This window comes from Pogona vitticeps, chromosome 4 (assembly GCF_051106095.1).
Source record: "Pogona vitticeps strain Pit_001003342236 chromosome 4, PviZW2.1, whole genome shotgun sequence".
Taxonomy (NCBI): domain Eukaryota; kingdom Metazoa; phylum Chordata; class Lepidosauria; order Squamata; family Agamidae; genus Pogona; species Pogona vitticeps.
Genome location: NC_135786.1, coordinates 218,704,403 through 218,726,358, shown reverse-complemented (window position 1 = coordinate 218,726,358; position 21,956 = coordinate 218,704,403). Strand labels below are relative to the sequence as shown.

The 21,956-nt window shown below is 40.6% G+C and overlaps 1 protein-coding gene and 1 long non-coding RNA gene across 2 annotated transcripts in view; one reads left to right on the top strand and one right to left on the bottom strand.

Annotated features, from left to right (window-relative positions):
- ANGPT1 (angiopoietin 1) overlaps nt 1–4,742 on the top strand; it is a 199,953-nt gene extending 195,211 nt beyond the window's left edge. The window contains exon 9 of the mRNA XM_072999258.2: nt 285–4,742. Within this exon, the coding sequence (XP_072855359.2) occupies nt 285–445 (161 nt within the window). The 3' untranslated portion in view covers nt 446–4,742. The remainder of the gene's footprint in view (nt 1–284) is intronic.
- The window catches only part of LOC144589304 (uncharacterized), a 116,504-nt gene that overhangs the window by 88,621 nt on the left and 5,927 nt on the right, over nt 1–21,956 (bottom strand). The window lies entirely within an intron of this gene.

Below are 21,956 nucleotides of genomic sequence, written 5' to 3'. Positions count from 1 at the left end.
AAACAATGTACCATTTGGCATTGACTATTACTTGGGTTTTTTTATTTGTTTGTTTGTTCTTAAAACACTATTTTGAAGCTTCCCTGTTCACATTTAGCTAGTTTTGTGGCCTCCTCACCTCAGAATTTTTTCATTCAATTGCTCAAAAGTAGCTAAAGACTTTATGTCCTCCATCATCTTTCCACTTTGATGCTATGCATTTGCCAGCCAGCTTGATGCTGTAAATCCAGCTGTGCATGCTTGGTTAGTCTATAGACTAATTGTTTTGTTCCTAATTATTTCAGGCTGGTGGTTCGATGCCTGCGGGCCTTCGAATCTCAATGGAATGTTCTACTCAGCAGGACAACACCATGGAAAAATAAATGGAATCAAATGGCATTACTTCAAAGGCCCCAGTTATTCATTACGTTCCACGACTATGATGATACGGCCCTTAGACTTTTAAATTTGCTGAGAGAAAGGAAGAACAATGTGCAGTAGAGTTGCCATCTTCTGAAGGACTTCCTGCAGCATCTTCAGAAGCAGACAGTGGGGACTTCCTCGAAGCATCAAATGGCATCAGTCTTCCAGTAGTCACACTTCACCTCATAGGTTGCAGTCAATGGACGTGGGTCAACGCTAAACACACCAGGGTACAGATGACGTTGTGACTGCCTGAAGCAGAAATGAGACCTTTTCTGACTATTCTGTGGGCAACATGACAGTTTAGTTGCCATAAAGAAACCTAACAGTTTTTAACAGAATCCTCCATTCCCTCTTTTTGTGCTTCCATTGAAAGACATTGTACGTCACCAGGTCATATCTACAAAGGAAAAGCAGTTTTGCAGAACAAAAGCATATCATAATCCATAAAGAAAAGGCTGCTTATCACAGCACTGAATCTATGCAAAAGCACGACCGATTTAACCTGACACATGTGCCTTCAAAATATAAAGAGGGCCATTGAAACCATGGCCTGCTATCAGCAAAAGTAATTCAAATACCTTCATAAAGGTATGGTATGTAGGAGTAATTTCTCACTGAGCTCATTTCAAATATGAAACATGCCCTTAGTAAAGAGGCTTTAAGTCATGGCAGAGAATGATGAGCGATATGCAGAGAGTTGTCATATGCCTTCTATAGTTTGGGTGAATGTCAGTAATCCAGAAAATTGGCATAATCCTTCAGCTAGAATTTATAGCACAATTTCAGAAGGAACCAGGGGTTTTCTTCCCTGAGTGCTATAACTTTGAACTCTACCAAACCCAGTGCGTATGTCACTTAATTATTTTCTTTTAAAGATGAAATAAAGGTCATTTTGTATATGGAATTTCCTTTGGAAAAAATAGATACAAAAATGCAGATTGCATGAAAATAGCATAACCACATATTTTAATTGGATGGGCTTCATTAAACAGTCTTTTTGGTATTCCGCATGTGCACATGTTAGAGTTAATGACTTCTAAATTGCTAAACCTTCTCAATGCCATTCATCCTTAATCAAAAATAAGTCAAGCAAGAGGCTATCAGTTCTTTGTTGTGCTTCAGTTACTGCTGTGAATAAATAAATAAATGCAGGAGAACAAAAGGAGTAATCACAATTATAGAATGTCAATACCATAGGCAGAAAACCAGCCAAATGTAATCACATTAATTTAAGTGGGAAAATTAAACACATACTTAACTCCTTCCTATTTGAAATGAGTGGGAATTCGATGTACTTACTTGAGTCATGTCCAAAATATGTTACTACAGTAAAAAGAGAAAGCTAGTTAATTGATGCATATGTCTTTGCCTTCATTGGTTCTTCACAGTGGGTAACTGTTCTCTAGTACTGAAACCTTTCTTTCTTTTCAAAATGCCTTTAACACATTCTGGTCTTCAATATCATACACTTTCTGATGAATGCAGTAGACCAGTTCAGCCAGCATCTTGGCCCAGTTGATAAGCTTCTATGCAAGGTTTGGTGTGAGCCTGTTATGTATGCATGCATGCACTCCATTGCACACATGATGTCCCAGCAACGTAGGCCTAGATCCTCTTCCGTTGCTGCTGAGTGAAAAGTCCTGGTAGCATTGTGATGAAGGTTCATGCTGTGTGCCCAAGTGTTTCTGTTGTGAAAGCAGTTATCTCAATGAAGAAAACTGATATCTACTTATGCAGTGTCAACTTTTGCTCAGGTGGTGAGATCTTGAGTTCTTATGATGGTGGATCTATTTCACCTCGTTGAAACTGAACAGAAGGTCAGCCTTTCTATGACATCATTCATACAATGGAGTAAGCATATATTTCAGATGCCCAGGCTCACGTCAAACAATGAGTAGGAACTTATGACTTACTTGTAGCCCTAGCAAACCACTCACTCAGACCATTGTTCCATGTAGCCCAGTACTGTTTACACTAGGAACTGCCAATATGGGTCACAAGCAGTCTTCCACCTACTTTTATAGCCCTTACTTATGAGACCCCGAAGGTTTCTGCTGCCACCACTCAGAAAATAAAAATAATGTTTAAAACTAAAGCAAGGAGATGCATGCTTTTGATGTAAAACAAGGCAAGCGACCCTTCCCCCAAAAAAACTTTGTTCCTGAGGCATCTGAAGGTGTCTTCTCATCACTATTGGTCTTGAATTGGTGGACATCTTTTTCCGGACCCTCCAAAGAGGCTGACCCTCGCCAACACTGCCTGTCAAGATCTCCTTCTCTCTAGGGATTTCAAATACAGTGGTGCCTCGCTTAACAACGATAATCTGTTCCAGGAAAATCACTGTTAAGCGAAAACATCGTAAAGCGAAAATAAAAACCCCATTGAAATGCATTGAAACCCGTTCAATGCGTTCCAATGGGGTAAAAACTCACCGTCCAGCGAATATCCTCCATACGGTGGCCATTTTCGCTGCCTGTATAGCAAGGAATCTGTCCCTAAACACAGCGGGGAGTAATTTTAATCACCCGACAGTCATTTTGAAACCGCCGATCACCTGTTCAAAAAACATCATTTTCCAGAATCGGTTCCCAAAGCAGGGAACCAAGCATCACAAAGCAAAATTCCCCCATACAGACCATCGTTTTGCGATTGCAAAAAGATCGTTGTTAAGCGGTTTCATCTTCATGTGGGGCAATCTTAAAGCGGGGCACCACTGTATGCATTTTCCAACCCTGCTTAGAGAGTACAGGAATGGAACCTGGTAGCTCTGCTCTGCTAAGCTACATTGGTACTTCCCTTGCAGAAACATCACATGTCAGCCAGTCATTCATTTATTGATCCAAACAATATTGATTCAGTGACATTAGAAAGCAAAGGGTCACAAGAACCAGCTGAACCACCAGGAATTCATATGTATAATACATCTGATATCATTTCCTCAGTGGCTTGCATGTACCTTCATTCCCATAATATAGCAGCTCATTCTTCACAAATTATCTGAACCATCCAAATTGTATCTTTCTTGTTCCTGTTCCCACCACCTTCCCACTGGTTGTAGTCATAGAGATTAAATAGTATTTTCCCATTTATGGGAAACTCCAGTGTCTTTCCATTGTGCTTTCCTTGACCATTTCCAAAAGTGCATACAGTCTGCTTGAACCTAAGAAATGCCTATCAAATTGACACCATTGTTTCTGGGACAAGAACTCCCAGAAGACCTCAGTCAGTGTGACAAGTGACTATTCTGGGAGATGTGGCTTCTCAAAAATGACTCCCTATTTCTGCTGATGACCTTTTGTATTCTAGATAAGGGCAATACTGTTTCCTATTGGTAGTAGTATCAGTCTGATCCATCAGGAATGGCCTACCAAGGATCCCTTGATACTGCTTGCCACATGTATGTGAGTGTTCTATCTGTGAGTTAGAACCATAGCTAAGTGGTGGAACACATAGCTTTGCATTCAGAAGCTTCCAGGTTCTATCCTTGGCTTGTGCAGTTTGGAGGAATTTAAAGTAGGTCAAGGATATTCCAGCGACAGTAGATAGTATTCACTTAGATGGATCAATACTGTGAGCTTTTTATACTCCTGCCATTCTGCCATCTTGGTGAAACCCATCCGGTTTCCCCAGGCAAACAGATTCTTGACTTCATATGTGATCCTGTGCACAGCTATATGTGGTTTACCAATGGTCCTGACATGAGAACATGATTGGGTTTAACTGAAGCATTTGCCAATATTAATGAATGTTTAAGAAATATTGATAGTTTCTAATTTTGTATTAAATACAGTTGAATATCCATTCTCTTAATCCATTATAGGCAGATTTCTTCCATTTATGGGAAGGAAACTTGCATAGACTTTGTAAAGAAAACATGAAAAAACAAGGGGCTACCACAGGATTTTTCTTTTCTGTAATTGTGACAGATCACTGTTTCCCAAGCTAAGAAAGCCTTTTGTATTTATGTATTTGTATGTATTTTTCTTTGCATAATCCTGCCTGAGGGGGTTAATTCATTGTGTTCTTCTGGTTAAATTACCCAACTGTTCTTTGCTCAATGATACTTGCATTGCTGCTGCTTTCTCTTCCATTCCAGCAGTCCTCATTTTATATCCAAAGATAGTGGTGCTTCCTAAAATATGTAATTTTATTGTTATTAAAAACAAGTCTCTAAAATAAAAATACCACTGTGTAGATCAAATTGCAAAGGATGAAAAAAAAGGGAAAGAGAAAAAGAATTATCAAAACACGAGCATGATATTTACTGTTTATTTATCTCAGTTTGAACAAATGGGGACATAGTTTCCTATCCTTTATAATAAAACATTTAAAACACATTGCTTGATTCCAGGCTTCAGTTTGTTTGGAGTGTAGATTCCTGTGGCATGCTTATGCCCTGAAGTTCAATGATATTTTTTTTAAAAAAAAAATCTAAGTAGAACAATATTCAGAAGTTCAGACTGGAAAAGGGAGGAGTGATTAAATCAAGTCTCAGTTTCAGTTTCCCCCACCTCTCTCCTCTCTTTCTCCCTCGCTCACTCTCACTAACAAATAAACAACTCTACATTGTCTGTTCACATCACAGATGATTTTTGCATCAGTTAATTTGGATTTATATATGTTTCTTTCTTAATCATCCAGGCTTCTTCAGATTATGCACAAACAAAACTGAATGATTTGTTTCTCTTTCCCTTAGGACTCCCTCCTTCACATCTGCTTTACGCATTCTTTTATTCATGAAGCTAGGCAGTGACCAGTTTTAATTAATTTTAATTCTTTCATCCAGGTCCCTGTGATTGTTCCACTTATGTACCATGAGGATGAGAGGAACAGTCCCACCAGATCTTTGTAATAGATTTATCTACATTTTTCCAGAAACTAAAGTATACTTATACTTGCTTATTGAACACATTCATGGCAGTGTGGCTTCCCTGCCTCTAAAAGCCAGCACCAAAACTGTGCTTTTTAGCTTCTTACAAACAATGCCAGATTGCCACACCAATAAAGAGTTTGTGCCAGCAGAGTGGATTGAATGGTACAGGAAATGGCTTAGTCATGCAAGCAAAACTCTTGTCTTTACTGAGTCACAGAGTGACTCCTGATCAACTTCACCTTTCCCGCCAATGTGCTGCAATCACAAAGGGAGTGCAGAACTTGCAAAAATTACTCTTCTGACTAGGAATACCAGTATTCCTTGGCAAGAGACTTGAATCAACACCTTCAGATCTCTTTATGAGGTCTCAGATACTTACTATGGATCTGGCCTGGTTATAGGTCTGAACTATGGGAAAAAGTTGGTGTCCATCACACAACCCAGTGTTGAGTGCTACATGCAGGGTAAGATGAAAAATCCTTAGCTGGATAAGCCTCATTCATTCATTCATTCATTCATTCATTCATTCATTCATTCATTCATTCATTCATTCATTCATTCATTCCTTTACTAGAATTATAGCAGCAGATATAGTGGCGTTTTCTACCTGTATCAATATATTAATATACTGTACTTTATATCTGTATCTATACCTATATCTATCAATCTGAAAAATCTATTGATCTATCTGTGTGTCTGTCTATCTCTTTTATTTAAAAACATATATCTTCCTTTGCAGAGCACTGCTGGGAAGCTTGGCTCAGTGGCAGACCACCTGATTTTTGTGTTACTTATGACAGGTTATAACCTTAATATCTTCATTTTAAAAGGACTTGGAAACTGGTGGTGTGAAGGTCTTCTCCCTGAAAAAAACACCTACAGTATATGTTTCAAAGGAAAGTCTTTTTTTTTTCCCCCAGCAGCAAGGGGAAGTATGCCATTCCATCCCAGATTATGACTAGTTTCCTGTACTGAAATCTAAAGAAAGTGAATTAATGTTAAACTGTTTATGGTAAGCTACGTCTGAGGTATCAAAACAATGGCTGAAATTCTGTTCCTTAATTATCCCAGTACATATAGACACATAGTGAATTAGTGTGGCCAAGCAGTAGAGATGGGGGTATTCGTATATGAATATGAATACCTCACACAGGTGGACATAATGAGTGTCCAGCCCCAGAATAATAGGAGAAGATCGTGGAGCCCACAGCAACAGCAGAAGGCAAACAACTTTGAGCCAGTGAGCTCTACTGCTAGTTGGAAGTAAGGAAGAGATGGAGGCTTTAATGGTGCCATTTAAGAGCCTCGTGGCGCAGTGGTTAAAACGCTGTACTGCAGCTAAAACTGTGCTCACAACCTGGGGTTCAAATCCCAGGTAGCCGGCTCAAGGTTGACTCAGCCTTCCATCCTTCCGAGGTCGGTAAAATGAGTACCCAGCTTGCTGGGGGGGGGGGGAATGTGTAGCCTGTATAATTAAAAATTGTAAACCGCCCGGAGAGTTCTTGTAGCGCTATGGGGCAGTATATAAGTCCAATAAATAAATAAATAAATATAAATAAATAAATATTTACAATAAAATCAGCTTTCCCTTATCCTGAGATCTTTCTCCCGACTGAAAGATCTAGGAAGGCATACCAATTCTCATGGTGGCACCACAAGAGCTGGCAACCTTACTTCTCATATGTATGTGAGCTTTTCACAAGCAGGGCCTTTTTGATACAGGAAAATCTGCTGTTTCATACAGCAGAGTCTGCACTCTGTACCTCAGAGTAGTGTCATCTTGAAAGAGCTATCTCATGTGATATACTGTATGGTGGATTGTATTCGATCTCCAGTTTAAGAATAAAAGTTACGGTGAATCAGACTAGAGGCTTGTTGTGTTTAGCTTAGTGGTTCGGGTATCTGGCTGTGGAGCCAGATACTGGGAATTCAATTCCCTATTGGGCTTCCTTGACAGGGGCTAGACCTTATGATCCCTAAGGTCCCTTCCAGGTCAGAGGTTCTAAGATGATATTTCTGAACCAATAAAGTATGTTTCATTTTGAATGAATGTACTAACCACCATTTTAATTCACAAGTAAACTGATTCAATTTGGCTTTCCAGTTACATCTCTAGCCCTAGCTAACTAACTAGCCAATGGCTGAAATTCAGTAGTAAGTTGCAATGAGAGTAAGCCCACTGAATGAATGGAACTTACAGGAGAGTTGACTCACCAAATCCATCTTGATTCAATGGGCTTACTCTGGTTGTTATTTACTACTGGGTTTCAACCAGCGTTCATGGCCATTTGGAAAAATAATCACTATTAGTATATTTAATGTCAGTGAGCATCAAGCTCTAAAATGTGTGACAGAACCCAGAAAATGTCTTCTTAAGGAGTCTTTGGCAGTAGTGTTTCAAGAAACAGTCCATATTTCTACCCTGAGTCAGAAACCCATCAGCCAGATAAATCAACTTTAGATAATATTTATTCTCCCATGTTTAGATGAAGATCCATCCTCTAGCAACCCTTTTATGCTTAAATTTGGAAGCGCTGTCTGCTCTCAAGGAAACGACACACTTCTGGTTTCTTCCCATTCAGACGCATCATTGAACTGCTCGTTTATTTTCTTTGGGGTAATGAAGCATAACTCCTTAGTGTATATTTTCTTTTCCTTTCTGTAAGGAAACCCTTTTAATTCCCCCCCCCCCTTTAAAAGGGTCTGGCTTTATATCTTGACTCACATCTCCAGTATATTATTATATTATATCTTTCCTCTTCTGAAAATGGAAATCTGATGGGGTAATGGCCAGAGAAACTTAGAAAGCTTCCAGAAAAAGGAGAATACCTTGTCATTTGGGACATGTTTACATGCAGATTAGGAAACCATCTGAAACCTTCTGATTCCACCACATACTTGTGAGCAATGGGGACTGGCAAGGGTTGGCAGGCCCGGGCTGAAATACAGGATGTGATTTTTGAAGAACCATTGCACCCAGAATCCCCCAACAAACGTAAGCAGTTGCCATGATGTCTAGGGGATTCTGGGAGGTGTCATCTAAAACAGCGGTCTCCAACCTTTTTGACCATAGACTTGCTGAGCCTCTGAGGAATGTGGGGCACACACCCCCCATTCTCACGTGGGTGCGCATGGGCTGTTGGGCGCATGTGTGTGCACTGTTGGGCACATGCACGAAGCGGTGAGGGAGTGTGCACCTGCCCGCCAGCACCAGCATGAGCAGTCCACCACCCCTTCACACAGGCGCTCAGATGCATGCGTGAAAGGGTGGGGGAGCATTCACACTGGCGCTGGCTCACATGTGCATGCACAAAGCAGTTGTGTGTGCGGGGGGGGAGGTCTGTCTCTGCGGCCTGGTCTGGCTTAGGCCACAGACTGGCACGGGGCCATGAACTGGGGGTTGATGACCTCTGGTCTAAAAGATAACAGTTTAAAGTTCTTATTATTAACATAGTGCATCTGAATTTAAAAATTAGAACCCTGTGGGCAGACTCCTTAGTGAAACTGACATGGACTACTAACTCTTGTCATAATACCCAGGGCCGGCCCTACCGTTAATAAGAGTGAGGCATTCTTCTCAGGCAGCTGATCTAGAGTGTCATGAAAAACAGCTGGCTTATTACCAGTTTTTAATTTATTGCATAAAATTGATCTGTTTTGTTGTATTGTGACTGCCAAGTTCATGCTTGTGGCTTTTCCGATTTACTGTCTCAGGTTCCAATACAACTTTGTTGTACTTAAATAATAGAATTATACCAGAAAGATCTGGATGTCCCAGACATCTCAGACAATGTAGATGCTGGCCTTGAGCCGGACATCCTGGAGAGCGAAGTCAAGTGGGCCTTAGAAAGCATGGTTAACAACAAGGCCAGTGGAGGTGATGGCATTCCAGTGGAACTATTTAAAATCTTAAAAGATGATGCTGTTAAGGTGCTACATTCAATATGCCAGCAAGTTTGGAAAACTCAGCAGTAGTGAGAGGATTGGAAAAGATCAGTTTACATCCCAATCACAAAGAAGGGCAGTGCCAAAGAATGCTCCAACTACCATACAATTGCACTCATATCACAGGCTAGCAAGGTTATGCTCAAAATCCTCCAAGGTAGGCTTCAGCAGTATGTGGACCGAGAACTCTCAGAAGTACAAGCTGGATTTTGAAGGGGCAGAGGAACTAGAGACCAAATTGCTAACATGCGATGGACTATGGAGAAAGCTAGAGAGTTCCAGAAATACTGTACATTTACTTCTGCTTCATTTATTTATTTATTTATTTATTTATTTATTTATTTATTTATTTATTTATTCATTCATTCATTCATTCATTCATTCATTCATTCATTACTCAAAAGCCATTGACCGTGTGGACCACAGCAAAATATGGCAAGTCCTTAAAGAAATGGGAGCGCCTGACCACCTCATCCATCTCCTGAGAAATCTATATGCGGGACAGGAAGCAACAGTTAGAACTGGATATGGAACAACTGATTGGTTCAAAATTGGGAAAGGAGTATCACAAGGCTGTATATTGTCTCCCTGCTAATTTAACTTATACTGTATGCAGAATATATTGTGCAAAAGGCTGGACTGGAGGAATCCCAAACTGGAGGAATCCCAAATTAAGATTGCCGGAAGAAATATCAACAACCTCAGTTTTGCAGATGATAACACTCTGATGGCAGAAAGTGAGGAGGAATTAAAGAACAACTTAATGAGGATGAAAGAGCAGAGTGCAAAAAATGGGCTGAAGCTCAACATCAAAAAAAACTAAGATCATGGCCACTGGCCCCATCACCTCCTGGCAAAAGAGTGGGAAGATATGGAGGCAGTGACAGATTTTACTCTCTTCCATGATCACTGCAGATGGTGACAGCAATCATGAAATTAAAAGACACCTGCTTCTTGGGAGGAAAGTGATGACAAACCTAGACAGCAACTCAAAAAGCATAGACATCACCTTGCCAACAAAGTTCAGCATAGTCAAACTATGGTTTTTCCTGTAGCGATATATGGAAGTGAGAGCTGGACCATAAAGAAGACTGTTGAAGAATTTATGCTTTTGAATTGTGGTGCTGGAGGAGACTTTTGAGAGTCCCCTGGACTGCAAGGAGAACAAACTTATCTATTATAAAGGAAATCAACCTTGAGTGCTCAGTGGAAGGACAGATCCTGAAGCTGAGGATCCAATACTTTGAGCATCTCATGAGAAGAGAAGACTCCCTGGAAAAGACCTTGATGTTGGGAAAGTGTGAGGGCAAGAGAAGAGGGGGACGACAGAGGATGAGATGGTTGGACAGTGTCATCAAAACTACCATATGTTTATAAAACTACCACCAAAACTACCAAAATCCTTATGTTTTATCGTATACACCTTATTGGAAGCCGCCCAGAGTGGTCGACCAGACGATATGTGCGGGATATAAATCAAATAAATAAATAAATAAATAAAATACCAACATGAATTTGACCCTACTCCAGGAGGCAGTGGAAGACAGGAGGGCCTGGTGTGCTCTGGTCCATGGGGTCATGAAGAGTCGGACATGACTAAACGAGTAAACAACAACAAAAATATGTTCTGTGGCCTAAACCAAATAAGTAGTCCCAGCTAGATTTGACCCATTAAATCTATTGCTAAAGAGTAAGTCAACACTGACGTAAATCCCATTGGATTTAGTTGAAATTAACCAGATTTCAACCTGATTTTTTTTTCAAAATTAGGGGCATGCTTTCTGCCCCTCAGGCATTCTGGGCTATGTGTTCCAAAATATAACTTTTCTAAGCTTTGGTTTTCATGCAGTCTTTTCAATATGTTTACCTATGTTGCTAGAAATAATATGAGGATTTTTGGTGTATAAAAATTAAATTATTAAACAATGGTTTTAATCTCTCTGAACTCCCCTGGTTCAACCAAAGACTTAAGTGCTTCATTGAAAGTATTCTACAGTGAATTCCAAATGCAGATTTTATCCACATCTATGGCACCCCAGATTGTTCTCATGGTATTCTTCCTCTTCCATGCCCAACAAACCCAAAGCTCTCTTCTGCAATTTTATATGTATACATAAACTTTGGAAGACATGGTAGGTTGTTGTTCCTTAGTCGTTAAGTCATGCCCGACTCTTCATGACACGAAAATCTCAAATACTGAATGCTTGCTTCTTCTGTGCCCCCCACCCCATATGTACCCATGAAATTAATTCACAAGTAAGAATTTACAGGGTGGAACACATTGTGCTTTCATCAGCAATACATCAAGATTTGAACATTTCTGGTGACTAAATTGGACAACATTGATGGGCAATAATAAAGCTTATACTTTTTCTCCTAGTTTCCTCTACCAAAATACTCTCTGGTAGAAAGGAATAATTTAGGTTCAGATAAATATCTGCAAGACAGTAAAGCAGCTAAACCTCTCCCTGTACATGAGTTGTCTTTGTTCTTTGACCTTTTATCATTCTTCTGTTCCATTTCAGAGCTGTATTAAGATTTGGTCCCAGAGGTCACAGTGCCAAAGATAACCTTTGCATCCTACCTAGGACTTCTACCATAACTGTTAGCTTTGACAAATATTTTATGGGAGCAAGATCTTGAGAACAGAGCCTGCAGTTAGATTCCCTCCCTCCCTGTCTTGCTTCAAGGTGGGCAAGTCACTCAGCCAGCCAGTCTGAATGAAAGTACTAGCAAGAGTCATAAATCAAAGCAACTGATCAAAACTACCAGAACGAGAGCTATTGTTTAGGAACTGGTCCTTAAAACTCTAGCATGGCAGTTTCTAACCACGAGTATTCTTGGACTTTTACTCCTATAAGCTCTGGCTAGCATAACCAAGAGTAAGGAATTAATGCTGGGATGTTTTGGGCGCTGTGGTCCCAAAAAGTAAATTTTCCTGTGTTATAAAATGGAAAAGCTGTATTCTCTCTACCTAAAGACATTAGCAGACGGTGGTGCTGGTGATTAACTTTTAATATCCAACATTAGAGAAAAGCTGAAAAGGACACTAGAAGAATTGTAGCACCAAAATATAATGTAAACAACATTCTTATCTATTTAAAGGCTACATAAGGAAAAGATGTGCATTACTTAACTCAATTGACCATGAAGCAGAAGAACTGTGGATTGAAATAAGTGATTATTAGGGAAAATGCAATCTCAAATCCTGAATGCTTGCTACTCCTCTGTCCCGCCCCCATATGTAGCCATGCAATCCTGTATAAAAATGCCTGTATAAAAAAAAACAATTTCTATATAAAAAGAGACAATACTTGTATAAAAAGAGAAGAAAAACCAAGATGGACAATGGAAACTGGTTGCCCTTTTCAAAGATGGTGGCTGTGGCTTCATTAAAGGTAGGGGAGTTGCTGCTGGCAGTCTGGATTCCCTTAAGTTTTTTTTCTTAACCCCCCATGAATCGACAAATAATTATTCATCGGTTCATGGGGGCAACTTTATGCTTTGGGAGTCATCAACTTTTGATGACTCATGAAGCAAGATGACTCGCCAAAAGGGTGAGTCATCCCCATCTCTAGTCCAGAAGCAAAAGTAAAAGGTGACAGAATTAGGTGACATTATTTTCTTCAAGGCTTTGCATCAAGTTCTTGTGGGCAATAATTTAGGAAGTCCAGATGACACCATCTTTTTGGCAGAAAGCAGCAATGACTTGAAATGACTTTTAGTGAAAGTGAAACAAGAAAGTGACAAAGCAGGACTGCAGTTGAACATTAATGACTACAGAAAAACTGCACAACTTTAATGTTGACAATGAAGAAACTGAAATGGCTGCAGTTTTTGTATACCTTGGTTCAGTCATCAATCCAAAGGGAGACAGAAGCCAAGGCATCAGAAGAAGACCCTGACTCAGAAGGGTAGCGATGAAGAAATTATAAAAGATCATCAAATGTAAATGATGTGTCACTGAAGACCAAGATCATTCACACTGTTGTGTTCCTGATCACAATGCACACATGTGAAAGGCAGACAGTAAAGAAAGCTGACAGGAAGAGAACTGATTTGTCTGAATTGGTGCTGGAGGATCGCTTTGCAGATACCTCGGACGGCCAGAAAAATAAACAAGTGGAGCAAATCAAGCCTGAACCAGTTGTGGAGGCAAAAATGATGAAAATTGAGGCTGTCCTATGTATTCGCAAAGGCTTTCACGGCTGGGATCTAATGGTTGTTGTGGGTTTTTCGCGCTCTTTGGCCATGTTCTGAGGGTTGTTCTTCCTAACATTTCGCCAGTCTCTGTGGCCGGCATCTTCAGAGGACAGAGGAGTCCTGTCCTCTGATGCCGGCCACAGAGACTGGTGAAACATTAGGAAGAACAACCTTCAGAACATAGCCAAAGAGCCCGAAAAACCCACAACAACCATGAGGCTGTCCTACTTTGGGCACGTCATGAGAAGGCACAATTGTTTGGAAAAGACCAAAATTCTGGGAAAAGTTGAAGGTAGCAGGAAAAGAGAAAGACCAAATGTAAGATAGATTGACTCCTTAAAGGAATTTACAGCCTTGAGTTTGCAATAACTCAGCAGGATTGCCAAGGAGCAGACATTTTGAAGATTGCTTATTCATAGAGTCACCATAAGCAACAGCGTTACTAGAAAGTGACAGGACTCATACTGAGAAGTGGAATACACCAGCCACTCACTTCATTTACAGTGGTGGGTAGCACAAAAGCACAAGAAATAATGCAAAATTACTGTAAAATATTCAGTCCCTGGGATGACAGCACTATTTACAGTTATGTTGCCCTACTCCCCTTCCTTGGCACAGGCAGCATCTAATCGGAACAAGTTAGACAGAGAGGAGCATTAGCTGTAACGTATCAAAAATGTCAAAACACTGGAAGAGTTATTATATGTATCTAATTTTGTAAGAGAGATTGCTGTTGCCCGGCCAATGAATTAAAAGATTAGTGTCAGGGAAAGAATAAACTTGGGATTCTACCAGGAAATATTACATTACTTTGTTTATTCCAAAGTGTTTGTCTCCAGCAAGTGGCCTGTATGTTATTATACGTTGGGGTTTTTTTTTAAAAAAAGAGATTACACAAAGCATAGTCTTGAGTGATCACATGGCATGGTGGAGGATGCTTTGGAAGATGCAGCCAACACAAGGATTGTGCAATAATGAACATAAAATAAAACCAAGCCTGGTGGGCTAGACCAAATTTACCACTCATTTATTACACCATTTCCCACACGGGCCAGCCAAACAATTTGAACAGAATTGGGAACATAACAACACAAAATATTGCCTTAAGCTGTGAGAGGACATGCATTGAATGGAATTTATGATAGCCAAAGATCAGCATCAAACAAACTGTACAGTGCAAAACAAAACAGAACACGCAACATACAGTAGGTCAAACAATACATCCACAAAGTATGAAAAGCGTATGTCACAATTATAAAAAAAAAAAAAAAACCTGGTGTGGTGGGAATCAAAAGCAAATCAAATCTGCCTACATACCACTCAATTGTGCTTAAAACACTCTCTGGGAGGTGTACAATTTATGCATGCAGGCTACACATTGCTCCACCCACCCCCAGCAAGCTCATTTCACTGACCTCAGAAGGATGGAAGGCTGTGTCAACCTTGAACTGGCTATCTGAGCCCCTCAGGATTCAACCAGGTCGTGAATAGAATTTTCACTTCAGTGCAGCAGTTCAACCACTGCACCATGAGGTTCCCACTTTTTTAAATCAAAGAACTGTGACAATCTGTGGTAGCTGAACAACATGTGGCCACTTTATTAGTAATATGGAGGACGATCAGAAAGAAACAATGAGATATAGAACTGTTCTACCTGGGATTTTTTAAAAAAAAAATAGATAAAAGACATTCTTTGTGAAGGTTCTGGTAGAAAGAACAGTGTGAAAGAACATGTCCCACAGTTACCACTTTTGCACTATTGCAGGGACATAATCTTGATAAGGTTCTTGATATTTTCCCTCCATGAGCACAAAAGGTGAGTCAGAACATTGGTGCATCCAGCCCAATATTTCCAGCTCTGACTGGCAGTGGCTCTCCAGTATTTCAAGCACAATTCTTCATTAGCCTTACCAGGAGATGCTTGATATCTACAAGCATTCTCACATCCTAGACATGACTTTTGCTAACTTCTGAAATAAAGTAAGATCAGACATGTTTAGGATGGTAAAACTGTTTTATTTTTTTCCTGCTGGTGTTGCCCTGCTAGCAAATGGCATGTGAATAGGGTTATTTTTAAAGAACAAGGGGCCGTTTTTAAAGAGCCGTTCTGCTGACTCAGGGCTTATTTAGATAGCCAAATTGGATTGGATTAAATAAGATCACTTAAGGTCGGTTAAGGTGGTAAACAGTGGCACACAGTGTGATCCTTGCATCTACGTGCAAGGAGTGGGTAGTTTGGGGAACGAACAATGCTTTGAAAGGTTTTTCAAAGGGAAAGCTTCCCATTTCTCAACTGAAGATTTCTCATTTGAGACATGGGAGGTTTGCCCTTTAAATTCTTCTTCCCTTTGAGTGGAATAGAATCAAAAAAAGTCCCATATGTTTTTAATGGTTGTGAAGTAATGCAATTAATCAGGGATGCTTTGACAGCACTATAAAAAAACATTCAACACAATACAAAAAGTCACTTCTCTCGTGCTCTCTCTCTCAATTAAGCCATTTCTTCCAAGGGACTGCCAGGAACCACTTTGGTACGTTCCCAGTTATCACATGTGCTGGAACTAAACCAAACTGGAGTGACACCCCCCATTCAAAAAATAATAGCCCCTGACAGGGAACCAGAAAGGTGCAGGTAAGAATGCTCTGATTTTTAAAAGGGATTTTCTTCTGTAAATGCACAGCTTTCTTCTTTTTTTTAATCCTCAGATGAAGTGCTTTAGAACCCTAGAATGAGTTTTTGCTGCAGAATCAACACAGGAATAGATGTACGATGGAGAGGTTCTATGACATTGTTGCCTGAAGAGTTGTAACATATAAACAATGTCCACAAATTTCACCCTTTTTTCTATGTACAGTACAGGGGTTTTTCTTTTGATACTTAGTTTTGCTTTTTTACAGTCAAAAAAAAGTGAGGGATCAGAATTTGTCCCAACAAATCCAATGTTTATTGCCACTGAGGCACCATTTTGTCCTAGTCAATATAGCATAATGGTTCTATTCCAATCCGTGTGTGTGTGTGTGTGTGTGTGAGAGAGAGAGAGAGAGAGAGAGAGAGAGAGAGACTAATTTTAAAAACTATAGTTTAAGTTGTATTCTCGAAGGCTTTCACGGCCGGGATCTGATGGTTGTTGTGGGTTTTTCGGGTTCTTTGGCCATATTCTGAAGGTTGTTCTTCCTGACATTTCACCAGTCTCTGTTGCCGGCATCTTCTGAAGACTGGAGTAGGAACAGAGCATGGACACAGTTCTTACTCCAATCCTCTGAAGATGCTGGCCACAGAGACTGGTGAAACGTCAGGAAGAACGACCTTCAGAACATGGCCAAAGAGCCCGAAAAACCCACAACAACTATAGTTTAAGTTGTTTATCTGTTGTTGCCTATCACTCCCAAGCACCAGTTTGTAAATCACCTTGAGTCCCTGGATTGTTAGAAAGGTGTGATATTTTTAAATGGATGGATGGATGGATGGATAATACATTTCTTTTGATTTTCAATAGTTGTTTTCCCCATGGTGTTGAGAAGATGTACTTTTTCAGTTGCAAGTACGATGGCTCATTCAGGAACTGGAGTTCTCAGTGGTTTCAGAAATCCTGAATGTGTATTAAATCCTAGCTCTCAATGTACTGGAAAGTTATATGTGTGTTTAGTCGTTTAGTCATGTCCGACTCTTCGTGACCCCATGGACCAGAGCACGCCAGGCCCTCCTGTCTTCCACTGCCTCCCGGAGTTGTGTCAGGTTCATGTTGGTTGTTTCGCAGACACTGTCCAGCCATCTCATCCTCGGTCGTCCCCTTCTCCTCTTGCCATCACACCTTCCTAACATCAAGGTTTTTTCCAAGGACTCTTTTCTTCTCATGAGATGCCCAAAGTACTGGAGCCTCAGCTTCAGGATCTGTCCTTCAAGTGAGCATTCAGGGTTGATTTCCTTTAGAACTGATAGGTTTGTTCTCCTTGCAGTCCAGGGGATTCTCAAGAGTCTCCTCCAGCACCACAATTCAAAGGCATCAATTCTTCGGCGGTCTGCTTTCTTTATGGTCCAGCTCTCACTTCCATACATCACGACAGGAAAAACCATAGCTTTGACTATTCGGACTTTTGTTGGCAAGGTGATGTCTCTGCTTTTCAAGATGCTGTCAAGATTTGTCATCGCTTTCCTCCCAAGAAGAAGGCGCCTTTTAATTTCAGGGCTGCTGTCTCCATCTGCAGTGATCATGGAGCCCAGGAAGATAAAATTTGACACTGCCTCCATATCTTCCCCTTCTATTTCCCAGGAGGTGATGGGACCAGTGGCCATGATCTTAGTTTTTTTGATGTTGAGTTTCAGACCGTTTTTTGCACTCTCCTCTTTCACTCTCATTACAAGGTTCTTTAATTCCTCCTCACTTTCTGCCATCAGAGTGGTATCATCTGCATATCGGAGGTTGTTGATATTTCTTCCGGCAATCTTAATTCCGGCCTGGGTTTCTTCCAGTCCAGCCTTCCGCATGATGTATTCTGCATATAAGTTAAACAAGCTGGGGGACAATATACAGTCTTGCCGTACTCCTTTCCCAATTTTGAACCACTCAGTTGTTCCATGACCAGTTCTAATTGTTGCTTCCTGTCCCACATATAGGTTTCTCAGGAGACAGATAAAGTGGTCAGGCACTCCCATTTCTTTAAGAACTTGCCATAGTTTGCTGTGGTCCACACAGTCAAAGGCTTTCGCATAGTCAATGAAGCAGAAGTAGATATTTTTCTGGAACTCTCTGGCTTTCTCCATAATCCAGCGCAGGTTAGCAATTTGGTCTCGAGTTCCTCTGCCTCTTCGGAATCCAGCTTGTACTTCTGGGAGTTCTCGGTCCACATACTGCTGAAGCCTACCTTGGAGGATTTTGAGCATAACCTTGCTAGCGTGCGAAATGAGTGCAATTGTACGGTAGTTGGAGCATTCTTTCGCACTGCCTTTCTTTGGGATTGGGATGTAGACTGATCTTTTCCAATCCTCTGGCCACTGTTGAGTTTTCCAAACTTGCTAGCATATTGAATGTAGCACCTTAACAGCATCTTCTTTCAAGATTTTAAATAGTTCAACTGGAATGCCATCACCTCCACTGGCCTTGTTGTTAGCCAGGCTTTCTAAGGCCCACTTGACTTCGCTCTCCAGGATGTCTGGCTCAAGGTCAGCAGCTACATTGTCTGGGTTGTCCGGGATATCCAAATCTTTCTGATATAATTCCTCTGTGTATTCTTGCCACCTCTTCTTGACGTCTTCTGCTTCTGTTAGGTCCTTCCCATTTTTGTCTTTTATCATGTTCATCTTTGCGCAAAATGTTCCTCTAATATGTCCAATTTTCCTGAACAGATCTCTGGTCTTTCCTTTTCTGTTATCTTCCTCTATTTCTTTGCATTGTTCATTTAAGAAGGCCCTCTTGTCTCTCCTTGCTATTCTTTGGAAGTCTGCATTCAAGTTTCTGTAACTTTCCCTATCTCCCTTGCATTTTGCTTCCCTTCTCCTCTCTGCTATTTCTAAGGCCTCGTTGGACAGCCACTTTGCTTTCTTGCATTTCCTTTTCTTTGGGATGGTTTTCGTTGCTGCCTCCTGGACAATGTTACGAGCCTCTATCCAAAGTTCTTCAGGCACTCTGTCCACCAAATCTAGTTCCTTAAATCTGTTCTTTACTTCCACTGTGTATTCATAAGGGATTTGGTTTAGATTATACCTGAGTGGCCCAGTGGTTTTTCCTAATCTCTTCAGTCTAAGCTTGAATTTTGCTATGAGAAGCTGATGATCAGAACCGCAGTCAGCTCCAGGTCTTGTTTTTGCTGACTGTATAGAGCTTCTCCATCTTTGGCTGCAGAGAATATAATCAATCTGATTTCGATATTGCACATCTGGTGATTTCCATGTATAGAGTCGCCTCTTGTGTTGTTGGAAAAGAGTGTTTGTGATGACCAGCTTATTCTCTTGACAAAACTCTATTAGCCTTTGTCCTGCTTCGTTCTGAACTCCAAGGCCAAACTTCCCTGTTGTTCCTTTTATCTCTTGGCTCCCTACTTTAGCATTCCAGTCCCCTAGAATGAGAAGAACATCTTTCTTTGGTGTCAGTTCTAGAAGGTGTTGTAAATCTTCATAGAATTGTTCAATTTCAGTCTCCTCAGCAATGCTGGTTGGTGCATAAACTTGGATTATTGTAATGTTGAATGGTCTGCCTTGGATTCGTATTGACATCATTCTATCATTTTTGAGATTGTATCCCATTACAGCTTTTCCCACTCTTTTGTTGACTATGAGGGCCATTCCATTCCTTCTACGGGATTCTTGCCCACAATAGTAGATATGATAATCATCTGAGCTGAATTCGCCCATTCCTGTCCATTTTAGTTCACTGATGCCCAGGATGTCGATGTTTATTCTTGCCATCTCCTGTTTGACCACCTCCAGCTTCCCAACGTTCATAGATCTTACATTCCAGGTTCCTATGCAGTATTTTTCTTTGCAGCATTGGATTTTCCTTTCACTTCCAGGCACGTCCACAGCTGAGCGTCCTTTCGGCTTTGGCCCAACCACTTCATTAGCTCTGGAGCTACTTGTACTTGTCCTCCACTCTTCCTCAGTAGCATGTTGGACGCCTTCCGACCTGAGGGGCCCATCTTCCAGCGTCATATCTTTTAGCCTTTTGTTTCTGATCATGGGGCGTTCTTGGCAAAGATACTGGAGTGGCTTGCCATTTCCTACTCCAGGTGGATTGCGTTTAGTCGGAACTCTCCACTATGTCCTGTCCGTCTTGGGTGTCCCTGCACGGCATAGCCCATAGCTTCTCTGAGTTACTCAAGCCCCTTCGCCACGACAAGGCAGCAATCCATGAAGGAGGGAAAGTTATAGTGTATGAGTATTAAAAGCACAAGCACAGTTGAGCTAAGGTTTCTGTTTTAAAATCAGATTATTTGTTACAACTATTTCCCTCCTACCAAACCTAAAGGAATATTTTATTTGAACCACATATTATTCAAGTTCTCTGTGCACAACTTTCTCTCTCTCTTTCTCTCTCTTTCTCTCTGTGTGTCATACTATTGTTATACTGATTTTTAGCAAACAGAAGGTAAGCTTGATGGATCTTGAGCTATGCCCATGGTTGATACCAAACATAGTATTTCAACTTACTTCAGTCCACTTCATGGGAATTGGAATTATAATAAAAAGCAAGCCATCTGTGTGTGAGCCTTTGTGATTGCATGACATGAGAAGCTAATTAGGTAATCATCCCTCTTTATTGCCCTCAAATTGGCTGATTTGCAATCACTGCTTTCTGCAAAGGTCTTTTATGCTCATTGGACCGATTCAAACACAAACTTTAATATAGACAAAGTGCTAATTTCAGGAAATCTCCAATCACAGCAGGGTTCAGTGAGAAGTATGGTAGGGCAAAAGCAGATAAATAACCTTTGTGTAACTCTGTTTTCCATATTTGGTATCTGCTGGAAGATTATCTTGAAAGACTGACATAGTGGCGTCATTGAGCGTGTCAAGTTTCAGACCTTTTCATAGCTTAAATTCCTACATTTAATCGAAGCTTATATGACTCCTCTCTGGCAGCACAGTAGGTGGCCTTAAAGAGTGATATGAAGTTTGGGAAATGATCTCACTGACATGTATCCACTCTTTGAATACCTTTGTGTGAATCCTATCAACAGTGTTATCCACAAAATGGAGATAAATCAAAACACTTGGCGCACCGCCAAATTAGACCCATTGGAAGCAATGAGATTGGCATCTCAGCTGCATTTTCTTGGAAAGATTTTCTGTAGCCTTCAGCCAAATTTATTTCTAAAGATATGCTTAATGAAGTTCACATGCTAATCCAGGTTCATCAGAAGCAAATATGGCAAAAGCAAAATACTTTCCTTTTCCTTTTTCTTTCTTTCTTTTTTTCCCCTTGCTTCTGGCAGACCAGTCTGAAAATGTCATTAGATTCTCCATCTTATCATATTTTTGCTACTTTAAAAAAGGTAATTGTTCCAAACCCCAGTTAAGACTTATGAGCGGCATACTGTAAGATTGCTGAAAAAGGACACTGAATTTAAGAAAACCTACAGTTTGGTTGAGTTTAGGGCCAATATCTGAGATCAAGGTGGAAGATCTCCCCCTATTCACAGAGAACAGTCATTTTGATGCAATAGAAGTGGAGAAGTGAAGGAATCAAGCACATGACATGTGCAAATGACCTCATGCTAAGCCAAAGGCTGGAATTCTGTTGCACAAATTTGCACCATGTAACAAGGATGACTTCATTATCTGGCAAGAGAAATATTTAATTAAATTTAGCTTAAAATTTCCTAACCTAACCTACTCACCCACCCCAATTCAGCTTCTGACGTTCCCTAGGAATCTCTTTTGCCTTGAGGAAGACGTTGGGAGCCTTAGAATCAAGTGGAATCTTGGAAAATCATCAGTGGCCATCTTGTTAGTGGATCAAGGCCATCTGTGACAATGTGGTGATGATTTTCCAATATGAAAGCCTTCTCCACCATTCCAAATGCTTCCAAAGGC